The sequence below is a fragment of the Callospermophilus lateralis genome, chromosome 8 (genome assembly GCF_048772815.1).
Source record: "Callospermophilus lateralis isolate mCalLat2 chromosome 8, mCalLat2.hap1, whole genome shotgun sequence".
NCBI classification, from domain to species: domain Eukaryota; kingdom Metazoa; phylum Chordata; class Mammalia; order Rodentia; family Sciuridae; genus Callospermophilus; species Callospermophilus lateralis.
In genome coordinates, this window is record NC_135312.1 from 30,687,103 (window position 1) to 30,706,469 (window position 19,367).

The 19,367-nt window shown below is 33.0% G+C and overlaps 1 protein-coding gene across 6 annotated transcripts in view; it reads right to left on the reverse strand.

Moving 5' to 3' along the window:
- The window catches only part of Pds5a (PDS5 cohesin associated factor A), a 143,396-nt gene that overhangs the window by 79,283 nt on the left and 44,746 nt on the right, over positions 1 to 19,367 (reverse strand). For all 6 annotated transcript variants that reach the window (XM_076863804.2, XM_076863801.2, XM_076863803.2 and 3 more), the window contains exons 3-8: positions 12,094 to 12,297; positions 10,042 to 10,128; positions 9,407 to 9,504; positions 5,484 to 5,610; positions 2,591 to 2,671; positions 444 to 584 (exon numbers count right to left, since the gene is read on the reverse strand). In XM_076863804.2, the coding sequence (XP_076719919.1) occupies positions 444 to 584; positions 2,591 to 2,671; positions 5,484 to 5,610; positions 9,407 to 9,504; positions 10,042 to 10,128; positions 12,094 to 12,297 (738 nt within the window). The remainder of the gene's footprint in view (positions 1 to 443; positions 585 to 2,590; positions 2,672 to 5,483; positions 5,611 to 9,406; positions 9,505 to 10,041; positions 10,129 to 12,093; positions 12,298 to 19,367) is intronic.

Consider the following 19,367-nt stretch of genomic DNA (forward strand, 5'->3'; position numbering starts at 1 on the left):
TACTCCCAAGCCATTTAATAAAATTTCTGTCTTTGACCTATACCATAAGAGGGTTACAAAGTTATAATTGAGGCCCTTTGAGCATTCAGCTTAAAATCTCACTGTTTTAAAATATAACTAATCAATGAATACCATTTAACAACAACATACTGTATATTACAAATTTTAAAGATAACATCATTTTTCAAATCTATTTATTATTTGTGTCACTATGTTTATCAGTATGTATTTAACAAACAGGTATATTACAATTTTGTAGCATCAAATCTTCTTTTACCCAGAAGAGAGATATTATTTTATTTAAATGATTAAAACTGTGTACTTTAGAGGAAAGGATATAAATTGAACTCACATTTTATTCTTTTACAGTTAAGGGAAAAATTCTCAGATTAACATTTTTTTTTCTTAAAAGCTTAAAGGGCTTGAAAATTGGTCAATCCTACCTTCAATTTGAATTCAAGCTGCGGCATGACAGATAATAATAAATGAGGATCTATAGCAAAAAGTTCCTGAATCAGATCAAATACATGTTCTGACAAATCACTTACTGACGATCTTCCCAGCACCAGGACTTGATTGAAAAACTATAGGAAATATTAAAAACAAAAATATGTATTTTATTTTAAAACTTCAATGTTTTCTATGAACATGTGTTTTTAAAAAAAAAAACAACAGCATCAGTTATCACATATACAATTGAAGGGGATGATACAGGACAGGCGTTTGAATCACTAATACATAATAGTGATAGAACAGTCATTTAAATAGCAAAAGAAATAAACTTCCAGATAATATTAAATCATGAATGTTAGAAAAATTTGGCTGTGCTTCAAATAAGGATGACATTTCTGAGAATCTTAATTTTCACCAAAATAAAACAATTTAAACAGCTTGTGTAGTTCATTATAGGAAAAAATTAAAATCTCAATCTCTGATTTTTATTTAAAAATTATTTTGAAGAAATTGATCTTATTTTCCCAAGATTTTTAGTAATTAAAAAAAAATTTTAAATGAGGGATGAGTTTATGTTGTTAATACCCAGAGAAAATCAAATGCATTTCAACTCAGAGGATAGAGAGAAAGAAAAGTTGATGATGCAGAAATAAGTTGATAATTTAAGAGTGTTAGAGAAAATAAAGTATATATAACATCAGGAACACAAATTTAAAAGATTGCACCCTCTCCAAGCACACTTAGCAGAAAGCATTGTATTTTAAAATTTGAAAAAGGGAGTTGTATACATATAACATAAATATGTATATCTGCATCATAAAATGACATGCTTCTTGGGCTGGGAGTGTAACTCAGTGGTTCTACTTGACTGGTGTGTTCAAGGACCTAAGTTTGATCATCAAATCCCCAAATATCTTTCAAAGAGCAACATAAATTAAGAGTTAAAAGATATTTGTATTTACTATGTGAACTGTGGAAAGAATGAGAAAGGTAGTTTTTATAAAATACAGACATAAATGAGCACAGAATGCTTCCTCTGAAGTTTATATGAAACCTATAAGTGACAGTTATTTCTGAAAATTGAGGACAGAGGATTTGAGGTTGAAAGATACTTTTCACTTACACTCATGCTATCTGAAAATATTTTAATCCATTAAATATTAATTTACTAATTGAAATAATACTAATGCTACACCCTCATTTGTCTTTTATATGAGGAAAATAAATATTCAACAACAGATGAATGTTAGATTCACAATGATTTGTAAAGGAAAACACTGAAGAAAACCTTAGTACAAGGCAATAGAGAAATGGGTATATATTAAGTTAAAGGAACATTTACAGTTACTCATATTATAAATAAAAAGTCAAAACAGAGAAATAATTTAAAATAGATATGAATATGAACAAATGTGCAAGAGAATTAATTCCTTTATTAAGGTAGCAGAATTACAAATAGTTCAATTGAAAAAAAAAAAGAACAAACTTCGATTCAAGTTTTTAAAAACATTTATTTAACAACTATTCAAGAGGAAGAAACAGGGGGTTCAGAAGAATGATCTAGAAGACACAAAGAGGAAAATGTATAGATAAAGACAGACTCAGATAAACATGCAGGGAGAAGGTGAAAGAGATTAGCATATCTGGGAAATAAGACAAATAGAAATACAAATACAAATGCAGAAGAGAGGGTAGGAGTTTTCAGAAAATAATTTCAACTATCTGGTACCTTTTTTTCCCCTTGGCTAGGGAATAAACCCAAGGCATTTCAATATTGAGTTATATCCCCAGCCCCTTTTATTTTTTATTTTGAGATAAGGTTTTGTTAAACTGCTGAGGCTGTCTAGAAACTTGCAATCCTCCTGCCTCAGCCTCCCAAGTCACTGGGATTACAGGTGTGCATCACTGCACCTGGCCATCTTGTACCATTTTAAATCAATGACAATAAAGTTTATGAAGATATGCTGCATTTCTTCCACTGATCACATTTTGACATAAGTAATACCTTCACACTTACTCTTAAGTAGAATAAATAATTTATATTATAAATAAATCTGTATGTCAATGGTTCTAATAAATTAGTATAATGGATTAAAAATTACACAATTATATAATAAATATAGACAGAAATACATACATTGGCAATGCATGCCTCAATAGTCTGGACTGTCCTTTTCAATAGGACTTTTGCAAGGTCGAAGGACTGTTTGTTTAAATTCTAAAAAACAATAAAAACATGCAGAGTTACAAATGAATTGGTGAATTAATAAAATATTATCATTATTAGAACAGTGTACTTGTCAAGTCTACTAAAATTTGAAACAAAAAAAAAATTAACAATTCCTTTGGGTAAACAATTCCATATGGTAAAACCATTTCCTCTGTTAAGTGCTCTTAAATGCAGAAGTTACAAATTGAACAACAAATCAAAACTAACAAGCAGTAGACAGCCCAAACTGTAACCCTATATTGTTTCACTAAACTGAAAGTGGGCCTAAGACATTTTGATTTTGTTTATCTGTTGATCGATATGACTTAACAGTTATACCCATGTACCCTGAAACACACACACACACACACACACACACACACACACACAAAACTAACCAACCCACCATGCTCAATATTTCTTAATTCAATATTGCTTAATGTGTGTTCTCAAGAAAAGTAGACCTGGAAAGTGTTCCATAGAAAAAAGGTTCTTAACCAACTGTATTTTTGAAATGGTGAATAGTATGCTCCTTCTTCCAGTCCAATATACTATGACAAATTAAAGGGTCTGAGAAAGACTATAGTAATGATGCATTTAATTTTTTAAAAAAGAAAAGAAAATGTATTGAAAAAGGAATTCTTTTTTGAATAATACCTGTTAACATCTTTATACTACAAAGATTTGAATCAAGATGAGATTCATTTACCATCAACTTGCACTTTTCAAAAAGAGACTAGGAAAGTCTACACTCCCACTGATCAGCAAATATTTTATGTAAAGAACCCTACAGTAAATATTTTAGGTTTTCTGGGTCATCCAGTCACTACAGCAACTATATAACTCTGCTGCAATAGTGTAAAAATAGTCATGAACAAAAATAAAAACACATAAGCATGGCTGTGTTCCAATAGTTCCCCTATCCTTGGGGGATAAACTCCAAGACCACAGTCAATGTCTGAAACCATTTATAGTAGTGAATCCTATATAAACAGGTTGAATACACTTGGGATCAGAAGTGTTTATGGTTTGGAACATTTGAATATATAAAATGAGACATCTTGGGGATAGGACCCAAGTTAAACATGAAATTCACTTGTGTTTCATATAAAACTTATACACATAGCCTGAAGATAATTTTATACAATATTTTTATAATCAACTGTGTTTTTACTGCAAATCATCACATGAGGTCAGTGGTGGAATTTTTACCTGTGGCATCAAATTAGCACTGAAAACATTTCAGATTTTGCAGCATTTTAGATTTTGGATTATCCTGAACCTATATTTTTTCCTATTCTTCTTAGACTAGATTTTAGTAACATCAGCACATAATTTTTCCTGCTTTCCTTATTATAACAAGATTTTTACCATTTTTTACTTAAAGGAAGCATTTTATGGCTTTTTTAAAAATTTTAATCTAAACTGCTGGCATCACTGCTCTTGTGTTCTGGGGCCATTCTGAAATAAAATAAGGGTTAAACACAAGCATTTGCTATCCATGCAGCTGATAACCAAATTGGCTACAAGTAACTAACAGGCAGGTTGCATATACAGTGTGGATACACTGAACAATGGGTTAACTTACATTGGATGTGATATGCTGGACAAAGAAATAATTAGTGTTGGGCAGGACAGAGCAGGATGGTGCAAGATTTCCTCACACTAGTCAGAATAGCATGCAATTTGGAACTTATGAATTGCTTATTTCTGGAGTTTTCCATTTAATGTTTTGGACCATGGTTAACCAGTGGTAAACAAAATGTGGAAAGCAAAACCGTGGATAAGAGGGACTACTATACTTACATAAATAAGTAATAATTAATAGTTCTATAAGCCATAGCTTCCTGACCTCTGCTCTAGGCTTTTATACATTGCCAAAAGGATAAATTAGTTTTAAACTAAGTTAATGTTTCCATTTCTCAAAAGGGTTTAAATCTCAATCATAACAATACTCTTTATCAAGAATATACACACCAAATACGCTATCTCCTCTTAAAAAATTTTCTCTTGTTCTACCTGATATGTGCTTGTTTTTGCCATACTCTCAAAATTTTTACCAACTATAGATTCATTTAAATTAATAAAATGCAAATAATATTTAGAGAGTCAAGAAAATAATTTAAAAGTAACCACATCTTTTTGTGAATAAGTATGATTAGATACATTGTTAATCTAATATCTGATAATAGGTTACAGAACCATTAGAGGAAAAGAGCAGGAGGGCAAATATCAACATTGGGGTAGGCTTGAGTAGAGCCCAGTGGTGGAGCTTGTGGGAAGCCAAGTCCTTCAGTTTCTTAGGAGGACCTGATGGAGAGAAATAGAAAAAGGAAACGGGGAGGAATGACACAGCTCTGAATCATCCTTTTCCCCATAACATTAACCATATAGCTCCTACTTCTGCCCAAATCTTTCAGAAAGTACCTAAGAAAAGGTACAATATAGGTTCTGAAAAGAAATCTGCACCCCCATGTTCCATGTTACAAAGGAGGAAATACATTTCTTTATCAAACAAAACTAACTAAAAAGACAATACCCCAACTCTTATAATTCCCAGGCTGGTTATGAGTGGTGAAAACAAAACATTTCTAGTCTCCAGAAAACAAGTATCATTTAACTGAATGAAAATCTTACACAATACATTAATCAATATATATTTTAACAAAATAGCTATAAGACTAATATTCTTTTATTTAGGGCTAGAGAGTGACAGTGACAACAATTACACAGATTGCAAATGGTCAAAAACCAATCATTTACTCATATATGTAGCACTACCTTTAAATATTAATATTCAATATCTTCATACTATACAGACCTTATGTGCAGGTATGAGGTTAATAAGAATGGAGTCCAATAATTCTTGAGTAACTCCATCACCTTCCATGATGATAGAACTCATCAAGTCTAGCATATGCATTTGTACCTTTTTATTGTGGCTATTGCTAAAAAAAAAAAAAAAAGAAGAAGAAGAAGAAGAAGAAGAAAAAAAAAATGAAGCATACAAAAAGACAAACTTCCCAGTTTAGAACAATCATCTCAGATATAAAGACAAACTTCCCAGTTTAGAACAATCATCTCAGATATAAAAAGATTTTCATTTGAGGAAACCATGTCAATAACAGCAAAGAAATCTTGACTGTTGTATTTATTTTCTCCCTCTGTTGATTATTACAGTGTCTGTAATGTATTGTTCTAAAGTATTTTTAAAAAACAAAGACTACTTTACTTTCTAATGAAGTGCATGGTATGCAGTTTTCTTTCTTTCTCTCGCTCTCTTTAAAACACACACACACACACACACACACACAAACACAAAGGGAGAGAGAAAAAGATTCGTTGAGAAGTAGGATTTTAAGAAAAATAATGAAAAACTTTTAAAAAGTTGTAGGAAAACTGCCATATTATTAGATACACAGTTTCCTCAACTTTGAGAAAGATACCCCTTTTGCATGCCTCCACTCAAATACCTTACTTAATTTATAAAACACCAAGACTGTAAAGAATAAATTATGTAGTTATCTCTATAGTGTCTGGAACTGGGGTACTGAAGAGCTTGATACAAAACAATACTAAACAATCTGAACACTTGGCTCCCAGATGCATATATACTTGAAGGTAGGAAAGGAGTAGAGGGAAAAGAGATGGAGAGACTTAAAAAAAAAAAAAAAAATTCTATGAAATAAAAGGGACAGGATTTAACCTTGTTATCTGTAACAACCAAAAACTAGATAAAGTATATGAAAGAGCAGTTTTCAGATATTGGACATAATGCAACTATTGCTGAGGGATAAGACCAATAAAGTGGACCCTACAATTTTCCAAACTTCTGTTGGTATATTTTTAGGATATAGTGCAAGAAGGGAGGTCCTGGCAGATTTTAATGGTTTCCCAGAGTCTAGGTAGGCTACAAAATACAGAGGAGCAGAGTACCAGAGGGGAGCTCAAAGAATCTTTTGGTGGTTAAAGATCAGCATATACATATGAGAAAATTCCCTGACTTTGGGAAAATATCCTACATAATAGAGCAGAGGAAATAATCCCCAGAACTAACAATGGAGTTTGAAAGAGGAATCAGAAGGGTATAAACCCACAGGTTCTAGAAGTTCAATGAGCCCCCAAAGTTCAAGAAACAGGAAGAAAACTTCATGATACACTATAATTAAATCAACTGAAACAAATGAAAGAGAACATCTTAAATGCAACTAGAGAAAAAAATACATCATATTTCAGAAGAAAAAAGGTTAAAAATAACAAATCTTATTAAAAACAATGCAAGCCAAAAAAAAAGAGCGAATATCATCTTTAAAAGTACTAAAAGAAGCTGGGTGTGGTAGCACAAGCCTATAAACCTAGCGGCTTGGGAGGCTGAGACAGCAAGATTGCAGGTGCAAAGCCAGCCTTAGCAATGGCCAATTCAGTGAGACCCTGTCTCTAAATACAAACTAGGGCTGGGGATGTGGCTCAATGGTCAAGTGCCCCTGAGTTTAATACCTGTAGCCCCCCACACCAAAAAAAGTACCAAAAGAGGGCTGGGGAGGTAGCTCAGAGTACAGTGGCAGCCTAGCACGCATGAGGCTCTGGATTTTATTCTGAGCTCTAGAGGGTGACTAAAAGAGTGGCGAGAGGAGAGTACCAACCTAGAACTCTACAATGTTCTAAAATGCATGTGAAAGATATTTTTCAGACATACAAAAGATGAACAAATTCCATCACCATCAGACCTGAACTACAGAAAAGTCCTTCAGACTGAAGAAAATTATACTAGGTATGAATCTGGACTTATGCAAAGGAATAATGAATACAAGATTTGGTAAATAAGTTCCTCTTTTAAAAGTCTTTTGCTTACTCACACCTAATTGTGAATTATTTCAATTAATTTGATAAACAACGCAGTCATCAAATTCAGGGAATAAAAACATTAATAGGGTCAAAGAAAAGTGTGGGTATGTAAAGTAATTTTGAGAGGGAATAATTGCAGAGTGGGAAGAAAGACTGAAATGGATAGTTAAGGTTATAAAAGGGGCAGGTAACTTCACAAATTGGTTGTGGTGATTAATTTTAATTTCAATTTCAAAAGAAATGCTTGCAAAAAACTGATACAATGTAAACAATGGCCATAAACTGTCCCCACTCCTACAAATATGTCCCTTTACAATGGTGCTACTCCCACTACAAGATAGGGAATCTATCTAACCAAACCTTGAATCTGAATTAGTCTTTGTGTCTTGCTGGGCCAATGAAATAGAAGCTACCAAGGAAGAGACTAGACTAGTCTGCTGGATGATAAAATACATGTGTCTCATTCATTCTATTATTTTAGCCAGCTGCCAGAAGATCTGCCAAAGGTCTGTTAACACAGTAGAGAATCACACCAGACAAAACAACTATCAAGCTGAATCCTGGGCTAAATAAAATGGTAGTTGTCTTACACTCTCGAATTATATTTTGTTTTATTATGCAGCAAAAGTTAACTAATTCAAAAGTAAAGTTGATAAAGTCTATTGTTTACTCTAATGGTCTGCAGGTAGTCAAATACCATGAAGTCTTTTCTCATGCATCTTTCTTAATTTTCCATTTCCAGACCAATTAAGTTTCTATCTCTAGACCAAGCTGATTTGGTCCTCTCCTGTTTATTATAGATGTTATCTAATTATATATTCTATCAAAGTAAAGGGAAAAAGTGACTAACTAGTCATAGAAGTTTACAGAAAACTCCAGAATAAAATGTTGCCAGTATGCAAGCCATTAGCCACATGTAGCTATTGGATATCTGTTGAAGTATGAATAGAACCACATATTGAAAGGATAATCCTTTTGGATACAATGTGATAAATAAAATGTGTTATTAAAATGAATCTCACCTGTTTCTACCTTTCTTAATGTGGACTCTAGAAAATTTATAACTTATGTGAGATATGTTATGTTTACATGCAATGTAATGCTTTAGAACACATCTTATAATGATGCTTGGTTTACTATTTAAAAAACAAACGAACAATAAAAACTGGACTGCAATCAGAGTTTGGGCTCTTGTGTCCAAAAATTTGTACAAGGGCAAGTTATCACATTACCTCTAAATTAGTTGTTCCCTTATTTCTATAAAAAAAGAGCTTATTTAGGCAATGTTTAGGATTTTTTTTTCCCTAGCTCTAAAATAAGACACACTTGTGTGTGTGTGTGTGTGTGTGTGTGTGTGTGTGTGTGTGTGTGGCAGTGCTGGGGATTGAATCCAGGGCCTTCTGCACGTGAGGCAAGCACTCTACCAACAGAGCTATATCCCCAGACCCAAAATAGGACACCAAAGTTGGTGTGCTTAAGAACTGAACTATTATGCCTCCCAGCACTAATGGTACATATACTTATACAATCTTACAATATAGCACTGTATTGTTTAAGGTCTCATACCATTTGCTTTATAACTACAGGCTGTTGCCTCCATTGAAAATAAGATTCTTTAAATCAAACACCCTGCTTTATATTTCTCTACTGTCCCAGCACAGAGTGAATGAGGCACAGAAGAGTCAACAAATAAATTCACACCATAAATTTAAAATGGCACTATAATGGCAAAGACAGTTTTCAGGCAACAAAATTGTTTATTTTATGATTCATATTAAGTTTTCTAAAGAAAACAATTCCTTATAATTCTAAAAAATTCTTATCCACATAGATAGAGTACACAACACTTCAATAAACAGCAAGGAAAAGATAAGTAGATATGTTTTTCAAAAAACTTACTTTATCACAGAGAAGAGAGTCCTAAAAAGCTGGATAAAAATTTCATTGCAATCTTCCAATTCAAAGCAGATGTTATATGATTTAACCCAAGCTAAATTCTTAAATAAATAAATAAATAAATTTATTACATATATACAGAATGATTACACAAAAACTCATTAGCAAAATTTAATTTTTTGAAATAATAATCTATATTAAAGCCTATAAGATTCAACATAAACTTGTAAGTTATAATAGTCATTCACTCTGATCTTTAAAAAGACATATACCTAATGGCATCAATTTTCTCAAATTGAAAAACAGTGAATATTTAGGGGTTGGTAGACACATATAAATAAATAAAATTTAAGGAGCAGTGAAAATCCATTTTTAGATTAGAAAAGAATAAAACCAGAAAAGTGAAAACAAGAGGTAGTGTTTCAAAGTATCTAATACCTTTTTCCAGTATAATTATCTTTTCAGGTTATAGGAAATAATAAAAAGATTAGATTTTCCTTATGAAATGTAGAAGGCATTTTATTAACTGGGCTTTGTATAAAACAAAAAATTCTTGATTTACATTATAAAGTTACCAGAAAGAATTTTCAACTATGTGAAATAATTTCATATATATTGAATAAAGTGTTATATTTTACCTCCAATAAATAAAAGTATCTATTAAACTGTGGACTCTTTGTATCCTCCAAACCTTTTAATTGTCTGGTAATAAACAAAAATATGTCCTGTTAAAAAAATAATAAAATATATTAGACACAAATTCTTATCATTCTTTGACAACATACAAAGTCTGTATATATATTAACTGTTACAAACTACAATAAAAGAATTCTCTGACCAAATATCTTGGGATTGACCTAGTCCATTATTTAAAATGATTGGAAAAGAGGAAGTCAAACAAAATAATACCTTTCTTATTCTGAGAACATACATTCTATATTTTATTGCCTTCTACTATAGCACTTCTGCTCCATTAACTATCCTCACCTTGCAACATGGAAAACTATCACCATTTTTAAGGAACTGAATTAGTTTTTCCAATATTCTTTCCTACATGTAAACAGGAATTTTCATCAGTTTTGAATATGATGTTCAACTACAAAGTTTTAAGAAATAGAGGCCATAGATTATTGGTCTAAGGGTTGATGATAATGTTCTTTTTTTGTGCCAGGAATCAAATCCAAGGGAGCTTATCTACTAAGCCACATCCCCAGCCTGTTTTCTTTTTTGTCTTTAGGCAGGGTCCTGATAAGCTGCTTAGAGCCTTGCTAAGTTGCTAGTGCTGGCTTTGAACCTGTGATCTTCCTGTGTCAGTCTCTCAAGGTGCTGGAAATACAGATGTATGCCACTGCACCCAGTGATAGTGTTCCATTTCTTAATAAACTTTCTTTATACAGTTTAACTTAAAATTTTAGTATCAATATGGCACAAAATGATTTCTGTACTGTTGTAATCACCCCTTATCCAGAGGGGATATATTCCAAGATCACCAGTGGATGCCTGAAGATAATATGGAACTATTTTTTTTTCCTACATATACATACCAATGATAAAGTTTAATTTATAAATTAGGCACAGTAAGAGAATAACAAAAACTAATAATGAAACAGTCAAAACAACATAAAAGTTTGTACTTTGAAGCCATTATTAAGTAAAATAAGGGTTACTCGAATACAAGCACTAAGATACCTGCCACAGTTATCTGAACATATATAGTGTGAATACTCTGGGAAAGGCATGATTCATGTCTCAGGAGGGATGAATCAGGATAGTGCAATATTTCATTATGCCACTCAAAATTGTGTGAACTATGAAACTTGTGAATTGTTTATTTCTGGAATTTTCCAGTTATTTTATTTTATGTACCAGAGATTGAGCCCACAGCTTCATGCATACTAGGCAAATGTTCTCACTGAGCCACATTCCATTTAATATTTTTGGATCATGGTTGACCATAGATGAAAAACTGTGGAAAGAGAAACCATGGATGGGGAGGGAGACATTTAGAACAAAGCAGTTCAGAGAATTAAAATTTGCCAAGAATAAAATTATTTGAATGATAAAAATCAGCACAGGAAATCAATTTAAGAAGACTTTCTAAAACATTTTCAATGAAGGTAGAACCATCAAGATGATCATATAGTCCCCCTCCAGTGCTTGAACAAAGGGGTGGTTTAGCACTGACCTACATCCCCATCCCTTTATATTTTTAATTTTGAGACAGGCTCTTATTAAGTTGCCCAGACTGGCCTCAAACTAGTAGTCCTCCTGCCTCAAACTCCTGAGCCACTGAGATTATAAGAGTGTACAACCACACCTGACAACAAGCATACAGTTGTGCATGCTGAATAACGTAAGCAAGAAGTTATTTGAATGTGTAAGTTCTGGTATACTATTGTTTTTAAAACTATCATTGATCTGCTATTTATTCCATAAATATAGCCCTCTGGGATTTGTGGCAGATTAGCTTGAAGGCTAAATATGAATTCACAAGTACAGGTTTTATGTTTCAATGCTTCATAAAATAACAGTCATTTTTGTAGATACTCAATGTATATTAACTGAACAACTAATTGGTTTTACAACTTATAATTTTTCAATGACAAGAATAATGTGAAACTTGTTGATAAGAGTAAACTACAATAAAAATAAAAATAAAAGTGAAATTATTTTGCAAAAATTGTATTTACCTTAAGTTTATCGTGGGAAGTATATGGAGCTTCTGGGGCATAGATTCGAAATATGTCTGCCAAACAACATGCTACAAGGAGACGCACATCTTTATTAGGGTTCCTGAGGAAGAATTCAGATGCAAGATGCAAGGCTAGTGGGAGATACTGCTGTTTTTCATCTTCTGAGTCCTGATCCATATCCATAAAGGTCTTGACTACCATCTATAAAAATACGCAAAAGAAAAGCAATCAATTCATGGTATGTAATAACCAGTAGGAGATGCATTTTTTAAAAATTTTATTCTAATTTGTTATTTATGACAACAGAATGCATTACAATTCATAATACACATAAATTACTATTTTTCATATCTCTGGCTATATACAAAGTATATTCATACTATTCATGTCTTCATACATGTCTTAGGTTAATGATGTCCATCTCATTCCACCCTCATTTCTACCCCCGTGCCCAAACCTTTACCCTATCTAGAGTTCTTATAATCTCATGCCCCCCCCACAACCCCACTATTAATTAGCCTCCTTATATCAGAGAAAATATTCGGCATTTGGTTTATTGGGATTGGCTAACACCACTTAGCAAAAGTCATTATAACACAAGACAAACTAGCTGTCAATTATCACAAGAAGGTTCAAAATAAATTTGTAAACCTAAAGAATTTTTGGGAAAGATGATAAATAAAAAATGGCTAGTTGCAAAGAGACTAAAAAGTTTCAACATTTGGATTACTCATAGGTAGTATTGACATCAGCACCAGATTTGAAAAACTTAAAACTGATTATTTGTTTTCACATTCATAAAGTCTAAGTTCAGCCCAAGTTTGCATTCATAAAATAAAGTCAATTTTCAACCTGGTCATAACAGGTTATATATTGTTTTTTGATTTGCTATTACATTGTTTCAATTTTTTTGAAGTGGTATAAGTGAAAGAAATTGACTTGTAATTTTTTTTTTTTTTTAGTTGTAGTTGGACACGATACCTTTATTTTTATGTGGTGCTGAGGATTGAGCCCAGGGCCTCACACATGCCAGATGAGTACTCTACCACTGAGCCACAACCCCACCCCTGATTTGTAGTTTAAAAAAAAAAAAAAAAACAACTATTTATTTATTTATTTATTTATTTATTTATTTATTTATTTTTATGTGGTGCTGAGGCAGGGTCTCTTTATGTTGTCTAAGTTGGCCCTGAACTCAGCCTCCCAAGTATATAGTTTTCCTTATTCTTTTTTTGTTTATTTGATCAGTACTAGGGATTGAAATCAGGGTGCTTTATCACTGACCTACAACCGAAGTCCTTTTTTTAACTGAGACAGGGTCTCATTGAGTTGGAGAGGCTGATCTTGAACTTGAGATCCTCCTGCTTCAGCCTTCTGAGTTGTTGGGATTAAAGGTATGTCCACTGTGCCCAGTTCCTTATTCATTTTATATCAAAAACAGGTGAAAGGTTCTTGGCCCTATATTCACAAGTAAACTGGTTTCATATTTGGCAACATCAGATATATTTCTTTTGTATTTTATTTATTTTATTTTTGGGGTACTGGGGCACTAAACCACTCGGGCACTAAACCACTGAGCCACATCCCCAGCCGTATTTTATATTTTATTTAAAGACAGGGTCTCATGAGTTGCTTAGCATCTTGCTTTTTGCTGAGGCTGGCTTTGAACTCACGATCCTCCTGCCGCAGCCTCCTAAGATGCTGGGATTACAGGTGTGCACCACCCCACAGCTGTTTTGTGTTTTAGAATCAAAGCTGCCTTGTATATAGGTTCCTTACAACTGCTCTTTCATTTGACGCTTTAATAGGTTTTGTACTTAACAAAAATCCATGTTTAAATGTTCTCATGTAGTTGTACTTCTGATTAGTAGTTTTAATTATAAATAACCACTGTTGCTATTCATGCCTATAAAATTAACAAATGCACATTTTATTTAATTTTTGTATTTAGAATTTTTTGAGGTACTAGGTGGAGATCAAACCTAGGGCCTTGTGTATACTAGGCAAGCACTATGCCACTGAGCTATATTCCCAGCCCCACAAATGCACATTTGAGAATCACTATAAAATGCAAATATAATTGAAAAGAAATAAAGAAAAATCCAATTTCTCAACCTTAGAAAATAAGCACTATTAGCCATATTTTACCTAAACTGTTATCACTGTTAAATATTAATGCTGCAATATTTCTATATTGTCAAGACTTTTAATCATGAATACGTGTTGAATTTTGTAACAAATATGGAGCATCTATTGAAATGATATTTTCTCCTCAAATTCTGTTAATATACTAAATCCTGCTGATTTTCTAATTTTAATCCTAGCTTATATTTGTAAAGTCTAAGTCCAGCCCAAGTTTGAATTCCTAAAATAAAGTCAATGTGGTCATAACAGTTTTATACATTGTTTTTTGACTTGCTATTACACTGTTTCAATTTTTTTCAAGTGGTATACATGAAATTGATTTGTAGCTTTAAAAAAAATAGTTTTATTTATTTATTTTTATGTGGCGCTGAGGACCAAACTCAGTGTTTCACATGTGCTAGGTAAGAGCTCTATGACTCAAGCTGGTTGTAGGTGCTACTGCTGCTTTTTTTTTTTTTTTTTTTTTGGTGTGTGTGTGTGTGGAGAAGCACAAATTTTTTAAATTTTTGGTTTATAGCTTCTTAAGACAACCTTGCCAGGTTTTAATACTAAGGTTCTACTGGGTTGAAATAAATTGTTCCTATGATACAAAAATTTTAGTAGTAAGACTGGTTCCTTAAATATTTAGGGAAGTTCAATTGATCAAAAGAGGGATCATATTGAAAACTAGAAAATATTTTTAACTGAATGATCAAGAAAATATAAATTGTCAAAACTCATGGGATGCAGTAAAGCTAGACTTAAGAGAAACTGATAAGCTTAAATATATTACTATAAAAGAAAGAATAAAGTTAATAACCTATAGTTTCATATCAAGAAGTGATAAAAAATAGCATATTAAATTAAAAGAAAAAAAGGAGGAAGGGGAGAGGAAATCAAGGGAAAAGCCAACATCAGATGAATTAGAAAACTACTGTACAAAAGGAAAAAAAAACAAGACTGCCCAAAACTGTTGCCCCAAAATAAGAAAACTGAAAGACCTCTAGCAAGAATAAATCAAAAGAAAACCCTTTCACATGAAATACAGCTGAATATTCCTGTTCTATGAAAAGAAAGGGAATCTGAAATTAAAAACAAAAACAACAACAAATCTTTCCACAGTGAAATCTCCAATGCCAGATGGCTTTACTGGTAAAAGTCTAAAGCTAGACAACCACGTACAGATAAGTATATAAACTACTCTGCTTATCATTATCAAGCCCCTCTCTGCCATTTATTTGGGTTTAGAAATGCAGTTACTAGTTAATAAGAATCCACTTTTAAAGTATACGAATCCCTTAGAGTCTTACATCTTACTTATCCACTAATATTTCAGTACAGATCATTATCTGATTGGAAGAAAGAATAATGTAGAGTAAATTTTAAAAAGGAGATGTGTGGAGATCAAAAATAACCTTGAGATCAAATATTATCCTAACAAGCATACTAATAGTCACCTGAAATTGTCTTATAAAAATCCTTTCTACAGACAGCATTTAACTTCAACCAACAAAATAAAACTCATTTATAGATGAGTAAACTAAGGATCAGAGTTTAAATCCTCATAAGTTACCATAAATTTCAAGGAGAGAACATGAAAATCCTATCTCCAAGGCAAGAAAAGCCACTGAACTGTTTTAAGTAATAACATAATATAATCAGATTTGAATTTCATGAAAATATCTCTGATTAATACATAGTCAGTTAGATCCATCAAATCTAAATCAGTAGGACATTCAAGTCATTAGAGACATTAATCTTACCAAGAATTCTGAGGTAGTTAGGTTAGTGGGGGTTGAGAGATGAAGTGAAAAGGGAAGCTGTATACCTAAGTTCCAAAATTAAGGAGGTTTAGCTTCTGTTATAGAAATGGGAGTTACCGAAAAAAATTTTATGGCCTAACCTCAAGAAATATACACTGTCATTTCCAAGTATACTAAATTACTCAGGTCAACCCTATTAAGTGTTGAAGAAGGGCTGAGGTTGTGGCTCAGCAGTAGAGCGCTCGCCTAGCACGTGTGAGGCCCTGGGTTTGATCCTCAGCACCACATAAAAATAAATAAGTAAAATAAAGGTATTGTGTCCAACTACAGTTGAAAAATAAATATTAAAAAAAAAGTGAAGAAGACTACACAAAGGACTGGATATAAGGAAATGAGGATCATTCAGGGCCACCTTGGAGGCTAACGACTATCCTTCCTAATATTTATACTTTTTGTAATCTTCCTAGCAATGACTCTGGGTTTAGCTATATGATATATTTTGACCAAAGACATCAGCAAGCTTGATGTAAGGAGAGACCTGATAAAGATTAACATATTGAAGCTACAGCACTTATTTGGGAATTTGACTACTATACTGTTAGGAAGCTTAGACTATCCAGGAAAAAAATGCCATGTGTAGAACCCTTGAAAATGAGACATCACTTAATCCAGGTACAGGACAATGGGGTACCCTCATGAGCTTTCAACTAAATTTAGCTCCAGGAATGACTCTGGAACAAGATCACACAGTCATCTCAGAAAATTAAGAGAAATAATGTTTTTAAGCCACTAGGTTTTGCTTTATTACACACCAACGTCTAACTGAAACCATGTTCATTCTTTTTTATATTCCTTTTTTGTGCTACTGTTTGAAATAACAAGGTGGGAGCTAGGGTTGTGGCCCAGTGGTATAGCATGTGTGAGGCACTGGGTTCAATTCTCAGCACACATATAAATAAATGAAGAAAATAAAGGCCCCTCAACGTCTACACAAATTTTTTAAAAAAGAAAAACAAATAACAAGGTGCCACAAGAAATCAAACACAGGAGGGCAGGCTATAATAATCTGCCTAGCAACTGCACGTGGGCAAGTAGTTTGCCTGCTTTAATCTAAAGCAGCCCGGCCCTTCACTCTAATTAGAGGAATTCAGGGTTACAAGCTATGTGATTGGCTAATTTTCGAATTAGGGCAGGTAAAAGGGAAGAGCTACAATTGGATCCAATTAAAACTGAATACTAGATTCTGCAAAATGAACCACCAGACTTTCTATTTTTCACACAACTAATACAGGAAAGCTAAGAACCAACTTTCTGAGGTTCCCTTACTATAAGGTGGAAGTTGTAATTAAGGTTTAGCCAATCAGAAACATTTATTTGAGACTTGGAGGGTGGAAGGGAAGACAACATTGTCTCGCAGCTGCTTCTGTTTTCAGTGGGCAAGTATGGAATGGAGGCTTCGCGAACGGGCATGAGCCCACATATACCTACACACAGTAGCTTTCCATCAACTAGTTACTAGTTTTGTTAAGACAGAAAAGGAGGAAGGCATCCATCTTGAGCTGGTACTATTAAATGTATGAGGCTCTGAGGCAAATTGAGGCAAGTGTCATTCCTAATTACTGGATTACAGCCAACACAGAATATCCCTAGTTAAGAAGAGCTCCACAGTGGCTTTCCAAGTTCTCCACCTTTCTGATTAGAGCACAGAGAGCTCTGTTAGTGGGCCATTCTGGGGAAGGATCTAGTCCTATAAACCTGGATTAAGGCTGCTCTTTCAGCCCTTCCAAATTACTCTGCAATCACACATTTCCAGTATTAAATCCCTTTTTTACTTAAAATAACATAGTATCATTGCTTTCAACTGAATCTGGACTGGTGTTACAAACATGCCCTACCACTCTGGTCTGGTCTTAAGACTTTTAAACACATCCGAGTCCCTATTCTAATCATTAAGGCATTTAAAAATTCTATTGCCTCTTTGTAGATGCATCTCTTCTTACCTAATCTAATTTATCACAAACTTAAGACAGCAGAAAAATTTCTTGTTATGTTTCTTCTTGTGAATTGTTCTTTAATACTTTGGGGGCATTTATCTATTTGCCTTAGCTTTCCCCCCTAACCCCTTCTTTTTCTTTGGAAAAATAGGTAAGGGAGAAAGCAAAATTATTTTTTTTGTTGTTCATATCTGGATGCATGTGACATTGATAAAGAAGAGAAACACTAACAATAATACTATTAATAAAGATTAATATTTGTTGAGTATTTGTCACATTCTAGCACTGTATATGCATTAATTCATTTACTCATGACAGTATTTCCAGGAGGTATTATTATCATCTAAGTTTATAGATAAATAAAGCTGTATACTTGTAGATAATTTTTTAAAAATATTTTTTAGATGTTCATAGACCTTTATTTTGTTCATTTATTTATATGCGGTGCTGAGAATTGAACCCAGTGCCCTCACATATGCTAGGCAAGTGCTCTACCACTGAGCCACAACTCCAGCCCATCTTGTAGATAATTTGATCACAGAATACAACAGGATCAATATCAACACAGAAGGGAGAGATGAAAATAAAATATCACAATGATATCACATAGGGTATAGATATTTAGTTGAAATTTTAATTCAGATAAATATCAAATACATGGATGTTTGACTTGAGTCACACAAAGTGTATTTCTTTCTTTTCTAAGTTTTGTTTGTATATTTCTATACTCATTTATTATGCTTTTTTCTTTCTTATTCTTTGTTAAGAGACACAGTCTCACTCTGTTACCCAGGCTGGACCTCCTGCCTGCCTCTGTCTCCTGAATAGTTGGAACTATAGGCATGTGCCTGACTCTAAGTGTATTTCTTAACACAGCTGTGGCAAAAATAAAACAAAACAACAACAACAAAAATAACTTTTAAAGGATGTAACTACATATTAGTTCCTCCCAGATGATATCTATACCTTTTTTAGAATGCGATAATTTCACCAATAAGTTACCTCATACCAAAGAGTATAATATGAATTGTAATGCATTCTGCTGTCATATATAACAAATTAGAATTTAAAAATTTAAAAATATCCTACCACAAACACAAACAAAAAAGATTGTCATATCCTAAATCAAATTTGACCCAACATATTATACAGTAGTCCTTTCTTATTCATGGTTTTGCATTTCAAGGGTTCAGTACCACTGGTCAATGGTGGTCTGAAAATATTAGATGGAAAATTCCAGAAATAAACGATTCCTAAGTTTTAAATTATGCACTGTTCTGAGTAGTATGATGATATCTCATGCTGTTCTACTCTATCCTGCCTGGGACATGAATCATCCTTTGTCCAGCATATGCATGCGCTGTATGTTACCTGCCCAGGAGTTGCTCAG